This window comes from Arachis stenosperma, chromosome 8 (genome assembly GCF_014773155.1).
Source record: "Arachis stenosperma cultivar V10309 chromosome 8, arast.V10309.gnm1.PFL2, whole genome shotgun sequence".
NCBI classification, from domain to species: domain Eukaryota; kingdom Viridiplantae; phylum Streptophyta; class Magnoliopsida; order Fabales; family Fabaceae; genus Arachis; species Arachis stenosperma.
Window position 1 is genome coordinate 21907179 of NC_080384.1, and position 20394 is coordinate 21927572.

The 20394-nt window shown below is 30.8% G+C and overlaps 3 protein-coding genes across 3 annotated transcripts; 1 reads left to right on the forward strand and 2 right to left on the reverse strand.

Moving 5' to 3' along the window:
• The first annotated feature begins 7577 nt into the window (after positions 1 to 7577).
• Positions 7578 to 9717, forward strand: LOC130946286 (putative cyclin-A3-1). Its single transcript, XM_057874961.1, has 8 exons — positions 7578 to 7948; positions 8055 to 8287; positions 8370 to 8445; positions 8552 to 8628; positions 8720 to 8903; positions 8991 to 9125; positions 9220 to 9319; positions 9500 to 9717. Exons 1-7 carry the CDS (start codon positions 7652 to 7654, stop codon positions 9307 to 9309), a joined length of 1092 nt encoding a protein of 363 aa, XP_057730944.1. The 5' UTR covers positions 7578 to 7651; the 3' UTR covers positions 9310 to 9319; positions 9500 to 9717.
• A 314-nt stretch (positions 9718 to 10031) lies between these two features.
• LOC130946287 (agamous-like MADS-box protein AGL104) lies at positions 10032 to 12864 on the reverse strand. Its single transcript, XM_057874963.1, has 10 exons — positions 12680 to 12864; positions 12498 to 12551; positions 12373 to 12388; positions 12200 to 12261; positions 11997 to 12024; positions 11837 to 11898; positions 10961 to 11060; positions 10511 to 10650; positions 10254 to 10441; positions 10032 to 10147 (listed from the first exon to the last, which is right to left on the reverse strand). The coding sequence occupies exons 1-10, from the start codon at positions 12862 to 12864 to the stop codon at positions 10032 to 10034; spliced, it is 951 nt and encodes a 316-aa protein (XP_057730946.1).
• Positions 12865 to 16726: 3862 nt separating this feature from the next.
• LOC130945596 (agamous-like MADS-box protein AGL66) lies at positions 16727 to 19655 on the reverse strand. The gene is made up of 10 exons (XM_057874305.1): positions 19471 to 19655; positions 19289 to 19342; positions 19164 to 19179; positions 18991 to 19052; positions 18787 to 18814; positions 18627 to 18688; positions 17769 to 17868; positions 17305 to 17444; positions 16905 to 17092; positions 16727 to 16800 (listed from the first exon to the last, which is right to left on the reverse strand). Exons 1-10 carry the CDS (start codon positions 19653 to 19655, stop codon positions 16727 to 16729), a joined length of 909 nt encoding a protein of 302 aa, XP_057730288.1.
• Between the last annotated feature and the right edge of the window lie 739 nt (positions 19656 to 20394).

Here is a 20394-nt window from a genome sequence, read left to right on the forward strand (position 1 = left end):
TTCATCATTGATTACTACACCAAGTAGATCGAAGTCGAAGTATTGGCTACAATCATAGCCAACCAATGCCAAAAAAAATTTTTTAGGCAAGTCATAACTCAGTTCGAAAATACCTGAGATCGTAATTTCTGATAACAAGACCCACTTTGCAGACAAGCGCTTCCAAGAATTTTTGGAAGGACTCAAGAATTTTTGGAACATCCACAAACTAACGGTCAAGTGAAAGCGGCCAATAAAGTCCTTGTAAAGGGACTCAAGAATCCGCTAGATGAAGCTAAAGGCCTCTGGGGTGAATAACTCGAATCTGTACTTTGGTCATACCAAACCTCACCACAGAGCTCAACTGGGGAAACCCCTTTTGATTAACATATGGACTGGAAGCTTTTATTCCCGTAGAAATCGAGGAACCAAGTCCCCGAATTACTGTAGGAGGACACGGCGATGTCGTAGAATAGGACCTTGCAAATGAAGTCAGAAGCATAGCCCACCTATGAGAACTGGCTTTAAAACAAAGAGTGAGCATAAGGTACAATTAAGGCATAGTAAAACGTGACTTTAAGGAAGGTAAACTAGTCTTACGATGCAACGACATAGGCCTCCTACTCCGGGAGAAGGCGAACTCACACAAACTGGGAAGGACCCTATTGAATCAAAACTGTAATAAGCAAAGAAGTCTACAAGTTAGAACGACTTAACGGACACAAGATACCAAGGTTATGGAACGCTACAAACATACGACGTTTCTACTCATAGGGAAACCCTGCCAATCTAGTAACTATTGAAACTTTTATTTTATTTTGCATAGTTTTTCTTAGTTTCCTTTTTTATTTCATATTTTTGTATCTTTGGGCACCATTTTCTACACAGATAAGAACAGGAGGTTTTAACGAGGCCTGCCATTTAATATAAGTCACTTCTTTTTTCTATCTTCGTGCCTAAACCAAGCGGTAAGCATTTTTTCTCACGTTCTAACCCAAACGGTACGAACAAAACAATTTAGACGGCTATCCCGGGGCCTAACCACCTCCGAAGCCAACAAACGGATATCCAAAAATAAAATATTTTTAACGCGTTTCAACCAACCCATCAAAAAGGGCGCAATATTCATACAAACGGGGCACTAAAACAGGTAGCCAACAAATCAGTTCATTGAGCAAAAAAAAGGCTTACAAACTTCATAAAAATTGTTCGAACAAAGAAAATAGTACAAAATGCTAAACAAACTGCTTACACGCTTATAAACAAAAAGCAAGAAATAATAACAAACTGCTCTAAATCCATAATCTGACCATCCCTAACAATCCAAAATGCTCCCATCATAGACACGTGCATACCCGGGACAAGAACTTGAGCTTAGGCCTTCATAGTCTCTTAAAATAGCACTCTTAACATCCTCTAGCAGCTTACCTTCTCTCTCTTCAGCCTAGCAACCTTGGCCCTCAAAACCTCCGTCTCAGCTAGCATAACGGTAGCCTTAGACTCAGTGTCAAAGAACGGCAGCCTAGCTATATTTACCAATTCTAAAGAATTCAACCTAATATTATCATGAACTTCTCAAGCCTCTCACAAGGCTTATTAAGCTAACCTAACTTATATTTCTCAGATTAAGTGTTCTCTCAACTTAGCAAAAAAAAATCTTTTAGACTCATAAAACAAACAGAAATTATATTGAAATTTTTTGACATAATCTATGATTTTTTGTCCAAGTATATCTCTTTTTACTTTTTCTCTTTATGGATTTTCATAATTCCTCACGTATTAAGTTTTTTCTTGAAACAAATAAAGTTAAATTAAAAAATCATAATATTCAATGAACAAAATAATGGAAAAGAAGTTAGCAAAAAATGCTATACTTCCAAAATTTAGCTAAATGCCTTTTTTTTCCAAATATTAAAGCTTGGCTTGAAAACAAATTCTGAACTCATAGGATAGGATCGTAGTTGCATTCTCTCTTTTAAAATGAGTGTTACAATAGGGTAGTGGAGGTGCACAAATTACATAAAGAATTGCTGTAGAAAGGGATCGTGACTGGTGGTATGCTTTAACCTGTTGTCCTTTTTATTATTTTTTTTTCCATAGCCGCACTTATTCTTGTTGTACTGATTTAATGTTCACCCTTAATTTTCTATTTTGACTCCAATATTTCATCCTTTTTTCTCCATTAATTTGATGAAAAGAACCATTTTCATCTCTTTACTTGTATTGATGCATCGACTAATTGTAGCAGCAATGTTTGTCCACCTATATGTTTGTTTGCGTCATGATTAGAGCTAATGTGTATTGCTAGCCCAACTAACAAAAACTGATCTACATATATAACACTAATAATGGGTTGTGTTTTGTCACTAAATCATCGATGTATGTTTGTAGTCTGTATTTACAATAATACACTTATCAAATACAATTTGAATTTTCAAACTCGACCAAATATATATTTATCATCACAAAAAATAATATATTATTTCTCAAACTCAACATATAATAAATATAGAATAGTTAGTCATATATTGTAGTTGTCATGTATTGCAAATTAGGTATAATTAAAATTTAGGGTTAAGAGTTTGAGTCTAATATTCTTTGAGTATAGATTAGGAATTTAATTTATATTTATATTTGAGGTGGTGGCAATATATATTGTGATGGAGGAATCATGTAATATCCTAACAAATAAATTTATTATGCCTAGGTCATAATCGGTTATTAACCGAACCCATCAAACTTTGCTGCAATTTAAATCACCAATATCAATTTAGGAAAGGGAGGTGCTAGTGTGCTGAAAGAAAGATTCCTCAGCAGGTGTGGGTGTTGGTTATTTTAAGGTGGTGAAAACACGTGTCCTGCTGACATAGATATTGGTTTTGCATGTGTTGCAGTGGAAGGCATTTGGTACAGTAGAAGGTCCCACAATCAGTGATAGTGCGGAAATCGAGATTGATAATGAGATTGATTAGAAGTAACAGCATGGTAGTTAATTGGAGATTAAATCTAATATAGTGTAATTGGGCCTTTTTTTTGTTAAGTCTCATGCCTCAGTTAGATGAAAAAATTGATGGGCCTGGGGAAAATAGAATACCGAAAAGAACAAAAAAGAAAATGGCCCAACCCATGGACTTTACCCCACTTCTCCTTCACCTGTGAAGTGTCCCCGAACGTTCTGTCTGAAGCTAATGAAAGTTCTAACAAAATTGAAACCCTAGCCGTAGATGTCGTGGAGGTTATAGTGCGCCGTCGGATTTAATATATTCAGTGTCCATGTCTTTGCTTCTAAACACTAATTTAAATATGTACTGTCTATATCTCTGTGTCTTGTCTCCAAAAACAAACGCTACCTAACAAAACAGGCTATACCTCACAAACCTCTTTTCACGCAGGAACATAACATAAATTATTAAATAAAGATATAACTACTTAATATCATTAATTCTTATAATTACTAATGAATTCCACATGCATAACTTATTTACTTTTTTCAACAAATAATTAAATTATTTAATTATTTATTGTTTCGATAATTAATGTCATTTCTTTATTCAATATAAATATAATTAATTAGTATAATTATCAATAAGTTACTTCAAATTTAATTATTTAATTAATTTTATTGTCTTTATAAACAATTTTTTTTTATAATAATGCATACAAGCCATTAAGATAAATTTTTTATTAATTAGAGATATACCTTTTTATAATAATTAATTGTTATAATTATTAATAACTTAAACTTGAATAAATTTTTCACTTTCTTCAATAGATAATTAGATTATTTAATCCTGTCTATCGTTTAAAATAATAAAATAAACTATTAATTAGGTATACACATAACTAGTGTTTATAATTATTAATAAAATACTTAAAACTAAATTATTTCACATTAAAATTTCAATCCCATTATTTTTTCTTACTAAGGCCCATTGGTTTTGTTGGGGTAATGTAACCTACATCAATTTTTCCGAGCCCATTATAATATCCAACGGGTTTTTGTCAACTCCCCCAACCCTGAAAAAATCCAACTTCGAAGGCCAGCAGCCCAAGAACACAACTCCACCCGGTTATTATTTAATAGGCCCGCTCATTCAATAAAAATTATTATTAATTACACCGGCTACATTAACATTAACTACTTTCATTATCATCAGTAAATCCTTTTCCTAATCATGGACAACTGGCACAGCCCCTGCCAACTGCGGGACCCACCATCACTTTTCTTGGCATCATCAACCACGATTTTCAGAACGCCACTCCTTCTCTCTGGACACGCGTTCCAACCACAGGCACCCCAGGTTTCATCAGCATCTGCGGAGGAATATTGAATTCAGCACAGTAGAATTTTCCTTTAGGAAAAATAAACACAAGCAAGGCATCCAATATCAATCAGAATCAAAATACACATAGTACAATTAGTAAATAGACAAACAAGTACACAAACCAAATAATTATGCACATCTAAATAAATTAAACAAATGTATATGATACATTATTATCCTATTAGTTGTGAGCTCACGTGCCAATCACATTGTCAGAATTCGACACATTCGATAGTTAACCCTAAAATATATTTTCTTTGTCGTGTATCTCCAAGAAAAAATATCAAAACTTTTAAAAAATCTGTAAAATATAATATAAAATCGCAAAAAATACCCTTATACCTTTTTACGGTAGGCAACACTATCTAAGAGAGTGCTCGACCACCTTTACCATAAGAGAGGATGTGGCAGAACAAAACCACCATTCTTACATGTTCACCACAACATTGAGCAAGCAGGACAAAACCACCATCACTGCCATGCACGAATATCTCATCAGTGACGCAAGTTCTTACCAATCAATAGTCATATTTCATTCATAATCACGCAAGCGGAACAAAACCTCTATCCTTACCAATACCATCATCCATGATAATCATCATCGTCAAATATTAAGCGGCACCACACCACCATCTTCACTGTGGGTGGAACGAAACCGCCATCCCAAAATTAATCATATCTCATTTAACAAATCACTATATTTAGAAGCTTAAACATTCACATCATCCTGACAAGGTCTTACCCTACTCATAAGACGAGGGTTATATACAATGAATATAATTTTCCTAAGCCTCACTCGATTTGAATCCTTTTACCTTATCCAATCTCATAATAATACTACTTGTCATCTATCAATCACAACTATTGAAGAAAAATTACTTATAATAAATTCGTAAAATTTACCTCTGACGATTTTAAAGCCTTTAGAAATAGTTATATAGATGTCTCGATAAAAATTCAGATTAAATAGATAAGTAGTTTGTTTAATACAACAATTTTTTTACATTTATAAAAAATATAATATTTATTGGTTATTTTTGTTTCGTTTTCAAATCATTCGTTGACTTATTTGTTGTTTATATTTTTAAAAGTTATTTTTGTCATTAGCATAAACTTTCGAGTATTATTTTAGTAAATGCTGACATAGCATTAATAAGAGGAAAAAAATGTTTTAAAAATAATGTGGGTAAACTTATCCATCTACTTTTATTTATTAAGAATAGAAAGATAGATAGGTGAGAAGATTATGCTATTTAAACTATAACTCGTTAGTAATAAAAAATACTAATTAATGATAATTAATTAATATAAAAGACAATGAGAAATCTTGACAATGTATACAATGAGTTTTAAATTTGACCCAATCAAGGAAAAAAAAGAAACCCAAACAGTTATTTCAAAAAATTAACTATCCCAACCCTAATTTACCAATGAAATTTATCCAAACACTCTCTTCCCCTTTCCCACCGTTTTTAGAAACTCTCTCACCGGCCATCAAACAACCATCCACGTAGTTATTAAAATAATCATCCGACTACCTAGTGAAATGACTATTCAGCATTTGTTAATTGTATATACTTAAATCCAATTAAGAATTAAAATATTTATCTACATACCCAGTGAATTGAACTTCCAAATATAAATTCGTCCGTTGATGTATATACCTTAAAGGTGTAAGTGGAGCGAAATCCAAAAAAGCCAAGTTGAACACCATGAAACAAAGCACTCGCCTTCTTGATATCTTGAATCCGATGCACCAGCCTTCCTGCCACGTATCTTTGCCAAGTCAGTCTTCAACCCACTCGAAGCGAAGTACAGCGGCAACAACAACCCGGACACGAAATCCTCGATACTCTCTATCAGTCTCTCCGTGAAATTCCCTCCCTTCAAAATCGTCAATCCGAACACGAATGCGCCAAAGATCAAGTGGATCCTAATCAGGTTCGGTACGAATTCCGATACTATCACTCCAGCGAGAATTGATGTGTGATTGTGGCCGCAACAGCACGTCCGATGGATGTTGCAACAGCAAAAGGGAGACACGGGTGTGATTGCGGATGGATTGGTCCCCGTTACAGATGAACAAGTGCACGAGGGTTGATTTTGGTAGTGTCAGCAGTCTACTCCAACGGCGGCGGCACAGTCGGCGTAGAGGGGGTGGAATGACAAATGTGAGGGGCGGTAGCACGAGAGAGAGGAGATATTTGGTGGTTATTATGATATTAGAGTTGCTGCACGTAGTATGAATGAATTTAACTATTAATCCTAATTTTTTAAATTTCAAAATTTAAATTTAAATAATTAATTAAAAATTTAATTTTTAATTTTTAAAATACCTTTTTCTTTAAGCTTATTGTACAAAACTAGGGGTGTAAGTTATCGAACTGGACCGAAAATTATCGCAAACCGAACCGAAAATTACAACAACCAATTTGAAAACCGAAAAAATCGGTTTTTTTGGTTTTTTCCTGACAAAATCGATCGGTTTGGTTCATTTTTCGGTTGGCTCGATAGAAACCAAACCGAACCGAACATATGCATCTATTTCAATGTTTTAACCATTTTAATCTTTAACCTAACAACAAAAATCCCCAATCCTTAACCATTTCAATGTTTTACTCTTATTATTTTAGTTTATTGACTATTTTGAACCTCTAATTATTATGATTCATATTTTTCTCATTATAAATTAAAAACCGAAAAAACCGACCAAACCAAATCGCTGTTGATTCGATTCGGTTGTTGTAAAAGCAGCAAATCAAACGATTGTGTGTCTGTAAAAACCGAACATATCGGTTCGGTTGGTTTTTAGTCCAAAACCAAACCAAACCGAACCGATAACACCTCTATCCAAAACTACAAATTATTCATAAAAGTAATTATTTTTTCATACTTTCTCAATTCAATAACATTTATTGACTTATTATTATCTAGAACCTTTTTTGTTACCTAACTAAATTGTTTTAGAAAACAAAAATTCTGAATTAGGGAGCATAATATTGGCGCCATCCCCGCCCTACGAAAACACAAATTACGCTTCACTCTTCACAACATTTCATTTTCATTTTTTCAAAATTTCGTCAACCCATTTTCATTTTTTACCAGTAGCGGCACTCTTAATTCTCAAACTATTTTCATTTTCATTAATCTTCTCTGTCTTTCTCTGTTTTGAAATTTTCCCTCAAATGGCGCTCTTCATGCTTCATACTTATCATACTATAAATCCCAGTTGTCTCTTTCAATATCCCTCCCTTCAAACTTGGCACCCTCTTCCTCTCTTCTCTGCTCCTTCTTATTACCCTCTCTCTTTCTCTGTCCCCTTTCTTCAACGAGAGCCACCTTCAGAGATGGAGACTCGTGCCGCCGCAAAGAGGAGGGCCATCACCGCAAACCTCACTGAGACTCAACCCCTCAAGAGGAAGCGCGTTGTGTTGGGTGAAATTACCAATTTTCCTACTGAAAATTTGAATACTCAGAAACCAAAATCCAAATGCCTCAACAATGCCAAGCCCAAGAAAGCCTCTGTCGCCGACAAGAACATGAAGGTTGTGAAGGAGAAAGAGAATGTGCTTAATGATGAAGATGACAAGCTCAATGTTGACCCTGTTGCCTCTGATATCTATCTGTACCTTCGGAAGATGGAGGTAAATTCTGGGTCTCAAGAAAAATTGCACCTTTTAGCATTTCATGTTGGTGTTTTTGGGGGGTGGGTCTTGTATTGATTCTGATGAGTGCTGATTTTTTTCTCAGTTGGAGAAGAATAGAAGACCGAGAGTTGATTACCTTGAGAGGATTCAGAAAGATGTAACTGCGAACATGAGAGGGATTTTGGTGGATTGGTTAGTGGAAGTTGCAGAGGAATACAAGCTTCTCTCTGACACACTATATCTTTCAATTTCTTACATTGATAGGTATCTCTCCACGAATCGTGTCACCAAGCCTTATCTTCAGTTGCTCGGTGTTTCATCAATGCTCATTGCCGCGTAAGTCTTCACCAACTTCATCATTTGCTAGATGTTAATCAGTTTTAAAGTGTTGTTATTCGTATTTGTGTCTAATGTTCAGGAAATATGAAGAGATTAATCCTCCTCATGTGGAGGAGTTCTGCTTTATCACTGATAACACATACAAGAAATCAGAGGTAAATATTTCATAGTCACGTGTAAATGATTTTGTAACATTGACTTTCGTTTTGGTATTTGGTGGATTTTCCACTCACTTAGGGTGCCATTGGTATATCATTATAGGTAGTGGAAATGGAAGCTAACATACTGAACTCTTTGAATTTTGAAATGGGTAGCCCAACTATTAAGACCTTTTTAAGGTAATTATTATTCTGTTGTTGCAAATGTAACATATTATAGATCCCAATTGGAATTGAAGTTGATTAATAGTTTTGTAATTATGGATTGCAGGAGGTTTAATGAGATTGCTTGTGAGAGTCAAAAGGGTCAAAAGTTGCAGTTTGAGTTTCTGTGTTATTACCTTGCTGAACTAAGCTTGTTGGAATATGGATGTTTGAAGTTCTTGCCTTCTTTGGTGGCTGCTGCTGTTATATTTCTTGCTAGATTTATCATGTCGCCTAAATCGAACCCCTGGGTATGTGTTTAATATTATATTATTATTGTTATAGATTTTAACCTGTGATTTAAGGCATTTATGATGATGTTTTTCTGCTTGTTTCAGACTTTAACCCTTTATGACCGCACTGGATATGATTCACTTCAGTTGAAAGAATGTGTTCTGATCTTACTTGACTTGTATTTGGGAAGAAGGGGAGCATGCTTCGAAGCTATTAGGAAGAAATACAAGCAGCATAAGGTGTGTATTTTTACATTGTATGTTTGCATTCCTTTTTGTTATTACCTTCATTCTTTGAACTTGAATGACCTCTGTGATCTTTGTGCTGTAACAGTTCAAGTATGTGGCAAACTTTCCTTCCCCTCCCCAGATACCGAATTCATGCTTTGAAGATGACTTTTATGAAGAAAACTTTTATGAGTGATGCTATATAGGTAAGGGACTAGTACTTTAATGACTTTAACTTCGTGCTGAATGCTTATTGTGAAGTCCATTCAATGCTGATTTTCAATTATAATGGCAAATGCAGTCAACATAACTAACTATCATGAGTGTAACTAAATTTGAAATTCAGTATTTGGTAACTTGAATTTTATGTGTTTTTTGTGATGCAGGGTGTAGTGTTAATGATCATCAAGGATATGGACACATGATAACAGTGTTGGCCTTTTGAGTTAAGAATGTAAATCCTTTTGAGATTACCCTAGACATAGAAGTGAAAGTTATGGTGATTTTACTATTTGTTTTAATGATTATATACCATTGTACAAATGGGAATTTTGTAAACCAATTTCTGTTCATTAATACGATTTGGCATCTCTTATTAGGCCTCAAATTTAGCAATTCCTTTTCATTATCTAGAAAGCAGAAACCATAATAAGCCAGTTTGTAATATAGTAATTGTTTTCAGAATTAGTTATAACAGGCACATAAAAACCGAAGCTGTTTTTAGCATGTGATTATAAAAGATGTATTTGAAAGTTGAAACTAGAAAGGTAGAAACTGACATCAGTTATGAAAGAAACCAACCTGTATGTATAGCAGACTAGCAAATCAAAAACTAATTTGTCTCATCCAGGAAAAAAAAAAGAAGTAACTCTAAGATGTTTTATTTTCTAGAAGCAAATTAAACTAAGATGGCATTCATCATATTTGATGATGTTGATCGGATATTAAGATGTCTGAAGAAGAAAACTGAGACAGATATTGTTCAATTAGTTGTTCTTGCTCCCTTGCCTCTGCTATTGACAAAGATCCATTCCCTGCCACCAAATCGAAATTGCTCCAAAGATCAAATTCAAACCTATGCTTCTCCTTAAAGTGATAATCTATTAATCTAAACTCATAAATAGCTAGTAATAAAAGTACCTAAATCATAGAGTTGCTCCCAAGAAGAACCATTGATATCTATAACTTGTCCAAACGCAGGAGATAGTGTGCAGACTTCTGAACTATTATTCTCTGGATTCATTTGAAGTTGAAGGGTGTTTGTATAAGTCTCAAGGGTAGAACTTGTGCTTAACATGTCAACAACAGCACTATGTGATTGTTGATCCCTGAAGAGAACACAGAATATTGTACACAAAAATAATGTACAGTATATTCCTCTTAAATTAAAATGTTACCAAAGAGGAGCAGGAGTATAGGCATCTACAAAGTTGAGAATATCAACATTTGAATCTTCCTCTGGGAGCCACTCTACTGAATTATTTGATGTCCCGCCAACAAATAATCCATCTACATCTACCGTGTTTGCAAGATCCACCTGATATAAAAATAATAATCTTAATCTGGCATCCTATGCAAAAGTTCTATTCTCATCAAATTCTATATTTTGCTGTATTTTTTTGTAAAATAAATTTGTCCAATCCAATATATATTTGAAAATGGGAAATATATATGTAAACAAATTTATGGAGGTGATGAGAAAAACATACCTGTTGATTAGATACACCAAAATTAAACTCTTCCTCCAAGACACACTGTTCAAAACAAGACTGTGAATTGTATTTTCATTAAGCTTTGTTAATGCATACCATTAACACCCTAAACTTATGAGTATATTATTATCTTACCTTTCTTAACTGCACTTGCTCTAGAGTTTGCTGAAGAATATGCTGGCGATATTCAGCCTCACAAAGTGTAGTGATCTCACGTGGATCACCTTCAAATATCCTGAAAATTTTGTGAGAACCAATTCAATGGTGGCCATGCTATGCTTTATTTCTTTTCTTAACCAATATAATTGATTCTAAGAAAGCATAGATGGTAATATTATTTTACAAAATTGATTTTGATTGAAGGGGAGTTAGTATTAACAGATTTATATTTGACAACTTCTGTATAAAATAGATGGTAACAAACTAAATATTATTTAGATTATATTACTCAATATCAGATTAAAAATTATTGAAAATAATATGAATTTAAATATTATTTTATTATTTTATTTTAATCATTTAAATAAATTATAATATTTTTTTTATAATACTTTTAGTATTCTCTATCGTACTTTTAGTCTTCTTTAATACTATTTAAACTATAATTTTTTACTGTTTATGATTCTAATAATATTTTTATGCTCCATTTTTTATTTAATTTAATATTTCTAATAGGATTAATAGAATCACAAAATAAAAAAATTCCATAAAAAAAAAGAAATAATAAGAGCAGTAAAAAAACTCATATAAACAAATAATAATAAGAACTCTATAGAAAATAATAACATACATATACGAGAGTATTAGTGAAAAAATTATAAAAAAAATTCATCGTATAAATAATAAATGGCAAAATTGGTAATAAAAAATATTTTTTTAATTAATAGTCTAACTAAAGAAGATGAACTCGTACTCGGTCTTAGAAAGAAAAAATAGTAAAAAAAAAAGGTAAAACTTCCATAAAAAATTACACGAAAGTTTGAGATTCCAAACATAAACTGAGACACTCACCTTAGCCGTTTCTCCATTTCTTCTAACTGAGACTTGCAAATATATAATTCTTTTTGAATTTTCTGAATAACACATGACACAGAATGATCAGTCTAATTAACATGATATTAGTTGAAGTTGATAATTTTTTTATATAAGATAAAATTTTCATTGATATTACCTCAAGCTGGAAATCTGAATTAACCGGGCTACATCGCAAGACCAATATATTCAAAACCAAATAAGGTTGTGGTCAAATTCAGCTATTGGAATATGAAACCATAACTCAATTATTTGTGTATCTTTTGAGGACTAAGTAATGGTGTGATCATCCTCTAATAAAGTTCGATATTTTCAATCAAGAGTTGTATAGAAAAAAAATACCTAGGGACTTGGCATATTTGTTCTGCTTCAATTTTCAATTTATTAATCATCCTCTGCATGTTCTAGATAGAAAGACAATGAAAATTAGTAGTACTAGTAAATGCTATCAGCAACTTTTGAAGCTAAGATTGAAGCTTATTTCAAAATATTGTCATACAAGATTATATTATTACCTCTTGGTTATAGATCCTTTGAGAGATGCGAAGGTGTCAAAAACCACAGAAGAAAAAAATTAGTTCAAAAAATAAGAATAAAATCAAATCAAATCTCACTATATAATTTTAATAAAAAATCTTACTTTTGGCGTTCTTGTGGTGGAAGATTAATATATCGCTCTAGAATTTCATCAAAGCTTTAAAACATATATTAAAAGAAAAGGGTAGTATCACCAAAACAAAGAAAAGGGAAGTGAGTCATTCATGTGTTATTATAATAACTCCGTATAAATGAATGAATGTTTGTAGTGTAGAGAAATTAAACCTTGTGCTGGAAGAGAAGAGAGCTGGTCTGCCAGAAGGAGAGAACGTGATGAGAGCAACATCAACATCACAGAGAACCGAAAGCTCGTAAGCTTTTTTGATGAGACCATTCTTCCTTTTAGAGAATATAATTTGCCTGTTTGTTATGTTTTCAATCTTCTTAATGGGAACCTTCACTCTCCCCATATCTATCACCTTTATTCTTTCACTTTGTATAAAGCTGTTTACGATGAATCAGAGAATATGTTGAATTGATGAAGTTTTATATGTATTACCTATAAAGCTGTTTACGATGAATCAGAAAATGTTACCTATTGATGAAGAAACATGGACTGAGATTTTATCATTATCAAACTAATTAAATAAGATGACGCCACAGAGAATGGAAGGAACTAACCAACATAAAATTATGGCGGTTTATATACTTATAAATTAACATTCAGTCCCGTGTTGTTTTCATATTCAGAAAATGAAGATCCCAGAGTAAACATCATCTTCATCTAAAACTTATTTGATGATGGCAATCGGAGAAACTTAAACTTAAATTTTGTCTTATCAGACCAGTTAGATAAGGTGACACCACAGAATAGAGATGGAACAAACTATTAACCAACATAAAAATTCTGATTGTTTATGTGCTCGTATATTAATATTCACTTCTGAAATTTGTGTTGTTTTCATATCAAAAGATATATATAGATCCAAGTGAACATCATTTTTATCTAAAATTTGTTTAATGATGACAATGATAGTGAGTAACGCGACACCTGAAAAGATCATTAGCAAATAGTTTATTAATTTTTTTGTATGATAAACGTACTACTTTAAATAAAAATAAATGAATACGGACTTGAATCTAGATAGCGAAAAATGTTATTTCACCTTCATTTTAAAGTAATATATATATATATATATATATATATATATATATATATATAATTGCCGCTAAACTATAACTCAAATGATATAATCTCTCTTTTTTTTAGAGGTTGAGTTCGAATCTTGTCACATTAATGATGAGATCGAAGATGCGTAAGAGAATTTAGTAATCAATAATAAAATAAAAAAGTTCTAATTTAATCTAAAAAATAAATAATTTTATCTCTATATTATTTATTTAATTTGTACTTTTTTTTAATTTTTTTTTAAATATAATTTTTAGGATTAATTTTTTTTATCCATAAAGAAGATAAGAATTTTATTAATAACATTTGATATTTTTTAAGATTTTTATTAATAATAAAATTAATAATGTTAGATAAGCAACTTGCCAACATTAGTTTTTTTTTAATTTATTTTATTTATCCCAAATTTTAGATCTTAAATTATAAATTTTTCACCCTAAATCTTGAATTATAACTCTAAAGTATTTGAGAAAAAATTATCATAAATATTAGGCAGTTGAGTATAAATTATAATTCTTACACTATGTATTGATTAAATAACAAGTTGGATATTTATGATAAAGTTCTTTAGCATATGCAGTATATAATGATTTAAAAAATTGAATCATTTTATTGTACTCTCAGAGTACTTAATAATAACTCCATAAAAATGAATTAATATTTGTATTGTATAGTAATTGAACCTTGTGCTGAAAGAAAAGAGAGCAGTCTATTAGAAGAGGAGAACGTGATGAGAACAATATCAACATCATAGAGAATAGAAAGTTTATAAGCTTTCTTGACGAGGCCTTTCCTCAATAACTCCATAAAAATGAATTAATTTTGTATTGTATAGTAATTGAACCTTGTGCTGAAAGAAAAGAGAGCAGTCTATTAGAAGAGGAGAACGTGATGAGAACAATATCAACATCATAGAGAATAGAAAGTTTATAAGCTTTCTTGACGAGGCCTTTCCTCTTCTTAGAGAATGTAATTTGCCTGTTTGTTATATTCTCAATCTTCTTGATGAAAACATTCACTTTCTCCATATCTAACACCTTTATTTTTTCACTCTCTATGTGTATACAGTTGTTTACGATGAATGAGAGAATGTTGAATTGACAAAGTTAAGGATATGTGTTACCTATTAGGCGGCGATAATTGAAAAAAGTATGCAAGAAAATAGGAAGAAACATGAGTTGAGATTTTGTCTTTATCAGACCAATTAAACAAGGTGACGCCATAGAAAAGAAGGAACTAACCAACATAAAACTATGACAGTTTATATGCTCATAAATTAATACTAACCCGCCTGTGTTGTTTTCATATTTAGAAGATGAGGATCTCAAAGTGAACATCATCTTCATCTAAAATTTATTTGATGATAGAAATGGAAGAAACTTAAACTGAAATTTTATCAATATCAGTATCAGGTCAGTTAGATAAGGTGACACCACAAAGATGGAAAGGAACTAACCATTAATCAACGTAAAAATTGTTAGAATTAATTTTTTTATTCATAGAAAAGATAAGAATTTTATTAATAATAAAATTAAATAAAATTAATAATGCTTGATAACCAACATGCCAACATTAGGCTTTTTTAATTTATTTTATTTATCTCAAATTTCAGATCTTAAATTAAAAATTTTTTACTCTCAATTTTAAATTATAACTCTAAAATATTTGAGAAGAAAATGATCATAAATATACTAAACCATAAAATAGATAAAAAATTTTATAATTAATAACATTCAAATAAATATTTATTCACTAAAATAAAATATGTTCAAACATATATTTACTTTCAATTAAGAAAAAAATTATCTCAATTTTTTATTTTCTCAAAATTATTTCGATATTTATAATAGTATATTTCTTTTCGTGAAAACATTAATAAAACACTCTCTAAATATATGGTGAGGTTAGTTTGATTTTGATTTAGTTAATTAGTATTAATTACATATATTATTGTAGCTTTTTTTTTGTTGGTCACAATATCTCTCAGTTCAACATATCAAGATTTAATTTATTGTGGATCTTAACTCCATTTAAGAGGTGCTAACATTTTAATGGATTTTGTGGTTGTTGTTCCCTGTAATCTCACTTACTTTATTTATTTTTTAATTAAAAGAATCCTGTTACTCAGATATTTAAAAAAAAATTACAACTCATGACAAAACAAGGTTGGATAGCCCCTGTGAAATCATCAGCTAGAATTTTATGTGTTTTTTGCTATTCATGTGTTAAACGGTTAATGATTATTAAGGATATAGACACATGATAACAGTGTTAGCCTTTTGACTTAAGAATGTAAATCCTTCCGAGATTATCCAAGACATAGAAATGAAAGTTATGGTGATTTTACTAATTGTTTTAATGATTATATACCATTGTACAAATAAAAATTTTGTAAACCATTTTCCGTTCATTGATACGATTTGGCATCTCTTATTAGGTCTCAAATTTAGCTATTCCTTTTCATTTTCCAGAAAACAGAAATCATAATAAGCCAGTTTGAAGTGTGAACAGGTTATAAGGCACATAAGAAATCGCCATTCTTAATGCTCAATGCAAATAACTTTGAAGTGTGAACGGTCATGTCTTCAAATTTGTCTCAATATGAAGCAGACGGCCTTTAAAAATTATGATTTGGTATAGTATACTGCTCATTATTTTATTATATTTATAAATTTAATTTTAATATATTAACACTGTATGTAAAATGTTTTATACAATTGTGTAATTATATTTGTTATTTTGGATGAGTATTCATGTCGTTAATAAAAAAAATAGCTATTTTTTGTTGAAATTATTTTTTATGTACAATGTATCAAAATTAAATTTTATATTTGTATATAGGCATAGTTTTCTTATAATTTATAAATGCTTCTCTTAATATGTAAGCAGAAGCTGTTTTCATTTTCACACTTTTGATTAATTAGCATGTGATTATAAAAGTTGTATTTGAAAGTTGAAACTAGAAAGGTAGAAACTTACATCAATTATAAAAGAGACCGACCTGTATGTATAGTAGACTAGCAAATCAAAAACTAATTTGTCTCATCCAGAAAAACAAAAAAAGTAACACTAAGATGTTTTATTTTCTAGAAGCAAAGTAAATTAAGATGGCATTCATCATGTTTTATGATGTTGATTGGATATTAAGATGTCTGAAGAAGGAAACTCAGATATTGTTCTTCCTCCCTTGCCTCTGCTATTGACAAAGATCGGGTCCCTGCCACCAAATCAAAATTGCTCCAAAGATCAAATTCAAACCTATGCTTCTCCTTAAAGTGATCATCTATTAATCTAATCACACAAATAGCTAGTAATTAGTACCTAAATCATAAAGTTGCTCCCAAGAAGAACCATCGATATCTATAACTTGTCCAAACTCAGGAGATAGTGTGCAGACTTCTGAACTATTATTCTCTGGATTCATTTGAAGTTGAAGGGTGTTTGTATAAGGCACAAGGGTAGAACTTGTGCCTAACATGTCAACAACAGCACTATGTGATTGTTGATCCCTGAAGAGAACACAGAATATTGGAGAAATGAGAAATGAGAAATGATATTTGCACTATTTTTTCTGTACATCTCTTTTGTACATTTTTAATAGTATATAAAATTTTCATCTTTTATTTCTTATCAATCACTTTTGATATTAAAAGTAGAAGGTATACAAAGAATTGTACACAAAACTAATGTATATAATATTACTATTAAATTAAAATGTTACCCAAGAGAAGCAGGAGCATAGGCATCAACAAAGTTCAGAATATCAACGTTTGGATCTTTCTGTGGGAGCCACTCTACTGGATTATTTGATGTCCCTCCAACAAATAATTCATCTACATCTACCGTGTTTGCAAGATCCACCTGATATAAAAATAATAATCTTAATCTGGCCTTCTATGCAAAAGTTCTATTCTCATCAAATTCTATATTTTGTTGTATTTTTTTTTTTTTAAATAATTGTGTCCAATCCAATATATATTTGATAATGGGAAATATATACGTAAACAAATTCATGGAGGTGATGAGAAAAACTTAACCTTCACATACCTGTTGATCAGATACACCAAAATTAAATTCTTCCTCCAAGACACTCTGTTCAAAACAAGACTGTGAATTGTATTTTCATTAAGCTTTGTTAATGCATACCATTAACACCCTAAACTTATGAGTATATTATTATCTTACCTTTCTTAACTGCACTTGCTCTAGAGTTTGCTGAAGAATATGCTGGCGATATTCAGCCTCACAAAGTGTAGTGATCTCACATGGATCACCTTCAAATATCCTGAAAAATTTGTGAGAACCAATTCAATGGTAGCCATGCTATGCTTTATTTCTTTTCTTAACCAACATAATTGATTGTAAGAAAGCATAGATGGTAATATTATTTTACAAAATTGATTTTGATTGAAGGGGAGTTAGTATTAACAGGTTTATATTTGACAACTTCTTATAAAATAGATAGTAATAAACTAAATATTATTTAGATTATATTACTCAACATCAGATTAAAAATTATTGAAAATAATATGAATTTAAATATTATTTTATTTTAAATATTTAAATAAATTCTAATATTCTTTTTATAATACTTTTAGTATTCTCTAGCATACTTTTAGTCTTCTTTAATACTATTTAACCTATAATTTTTTACTGTTTATGATTCTAATAATATTTGTATGCTCTATTTTTTATTTAATTTAATATTTCAAATAGATTTAATAGAATCACAAAACAAAAAAATTTCATAAAAAAAATAAGAGCAGTAAAAAAAACTCATATAAACAAATAATAATAAGAATTCCGTAAAAAATAATAACATACATAAAAGGGAGTATTAGTGAAAAAATTGTAAAAAAAATTCATCGTATAAATAATAAATTGCAAAATTGGTAATAAGAAATATTTTCTTTAATTAATAGTCTAACTAAAGAAAATGAACTCATACTCGGTCTTAGAAAAAAAAATAGTTAAAAAAGTAAAACTTCCATAAAAAATTAAACGTAAGTTTGAGATTTCAAACATAAACTCTGAGACACTCACCTTAGCCGTTTCTCCATTTCTTCTAACTGAGACTTGCAAATATATAATTCTCTTTGAATTTTCTGAATAACACATGACACAGAATGATCAGTCTAATTAACATGATATTAGTTGAAGTTGATAATTTTTTTATATACGATAAAATTTTCATTAATATTACCTCAAGCTGGAAATCTGAATTAACCGGGCTACATCGCAAGACCAATATATTCAAAACCAAATAAGGTTGTGGTCAAATTCAGCTATTGGAATATGAAACCATAACTCAATTATTTGTGTATCTTTTGAGGACTAAGTAATGGTGTGATCATCCTCTAATAAAGTTAGATATTTTCAATCAAGAGTTGTATAGAAAAAAAAATACCTAGGGACTTGGCATATTTGTTCTGCTTCAATTTTCAATTTATTAATCATCCTCTGCATGTTCTAGATAGAAAGACAATGAAAATTAGTATTACTAGTTAATACTACCAGCAACTTTTGAAGCTAAAATTGAAGTTTATTTTAAAATATTGCCATACAAGATTATATTATTACCTTTTGGTTATAGATTCTTTAAGAGATGCGAAGGTGTCAAAAATTACAGAAGAAAAAAATTAGTCCAAAAATTAAGAATAAAATAAAATCAAATCTCACTATATAATTTTAATAAGAAATCTTACTTTTGACGTTCTTGTGGTGGAAGATTAATATATCGCTCTAGAATTTCATCAAAGCTTTAAAACATATATTAAAAGAAAAGGATAGTATCACCAAAACAAAGAAAAGGGAAGTGAGTAATTCATGTGTTATTATAATAACTCCGTAAAAATGAATGAATGTTTGTAGTGTGGAGAAATTAAACCTTGTGCTGGAAGAGAAGAGAGCTGGTCTGCCAGAAGGAGAGAACGTGATGAGAACAACATCAACATCACAGAGAACAGAAAGCTCGTAAGCTTTCTTAATGAGACCATTCTTCCTCTTAGAAAATGTAATTTGCCTGTTTGTTATGTTCTCAATCTTTTTGATGGGAACCTTCACTCTCCCCATATCTATCAACTCTATTCTTTCACTCTGTATGTGTTTAAAGCTGTTTATGATGAATCAGAAAATGTTGAATTGATGAAGTTAAGCATGTGTTACCTATAGAGAATGTTACCTATTGATGAAGAAACATGGGTTGAGATTTTATCTTTATCAAACCAATTAAACAAGATGACGCCACAGAGAATGGAAGGAACTAATCAACATAAAACTATGGCGGTTTATATTCTCATAAATTGACATTCAGTCCCGTGTTGTTTTCATATTCAAAAGATGAAGATTCCAGAGTAAACAACATCTTCATCTAAAACTTAAACTGAAATTTTGTCTTATCAGACTAGTTAGATAAGGTGACGCCACAGAGTAGGGATGGAACTAACTATTAACCAACATAAAAATTGTGGTTGTTTATATGCTCATATATTAATATTCACTTCTGAAATTTGTGTTATTTTCATGTCAGAAAATATAGATTCAAGTGAACATTATTTTTGTCTAAAACTTGTTTAGTGATGACAATGATAGTAAGTAATGTGCCAGCTAAAAAAATCATTAGCAAATAGCATTAGCATTGATCTATTTTTGTTGATTTAATATCTATTCTTATACTTAATCAGGTGATGCTACCATCTAGAAGTTAAAAAGTTAGCCTGGTTCTAGGTATCAAGGTATGTGAAATTTGTTTTGGTTTTTTCACACTATCCTTTTATCGAAGAGCTAAAAATTAATCTATCCTCATGCACAA

What these genes read in the sequence shown, in the direction of transcription:
- LOC130946286 (XM_057874961.1), top strand. Translation starts at nt 7,652, where the DNA reads ATGGAGACTCGTGCCGCCGCAAAGAGGAGGGCCATCACCGCAAACCTC. An exon ending in TGTACCTTCGGAAGATGGAG is followed by an intron (nt 7,949 to 8,054) that starts GTAAATTCTGGG and finishes TTTTTTTCTCAG; the next exon opens with TTGGAGAAGAATAGAAGACC. An exon ending in AGAAATACAAGCAGCATAAG is followed by an intron (nt 9,126 to 9,219) that starts GTGTGTATTTTT and finishes GTGCTGTAACAG; the next exon opens with TTCAAGTATGTGGCAAACTT.
- LOC130946287 (XM_057874963.1), bottom strand. Translation starts at nt 12,864, where the DNA reads ATGGGGAGAGTGAAGGTTCCCATTAAGAAGATTGAAAACATAACAAAC. An exon ending in CTCTTCTCTTCCAGCACAAG is followed by an intron (nt 12,552 to 12,679) that starts GTTTAATTTCTC and finishes TATGTTTTAAAG; the next exon opens with CTTTGATGAAATTCTAGAGC. An exon ending in GAAATGGAGAAACGGCTAAG is followed by an intron (nt 11,061 to 11,836) that starts GTGAGTGTCTCA and finishes CAAAATTTTCAG; the next exon opens with GATATTTGAAGGTGATCCAC.
- LOC130945596 (XM_057874305.1), bottom strand. Translation starts at nt 19,655, where the DNA reads ATGGGGAGAGTGAAGGTTCCCATCAAAAAGATTGAGAACATAACAAAC. An exon ending in CAAATATGCCAAGTCCCTAG is followed by an intron (nt 18,815 to 18,990) that starts GTATTTTTTTTT and finishes CTTGCGATGTAG; the next exon opens with CCCGGTTAATTCAGATTTCC. An exon ending in AGCAAGTGCAGTTAAGAAAG is followed by an intron (nt 17,445 to 17,768) that starts GTAAGATAATAA and finishes TTTTTATATCAG; the next exon opens with GTGGATCTTGCAAACACGGT.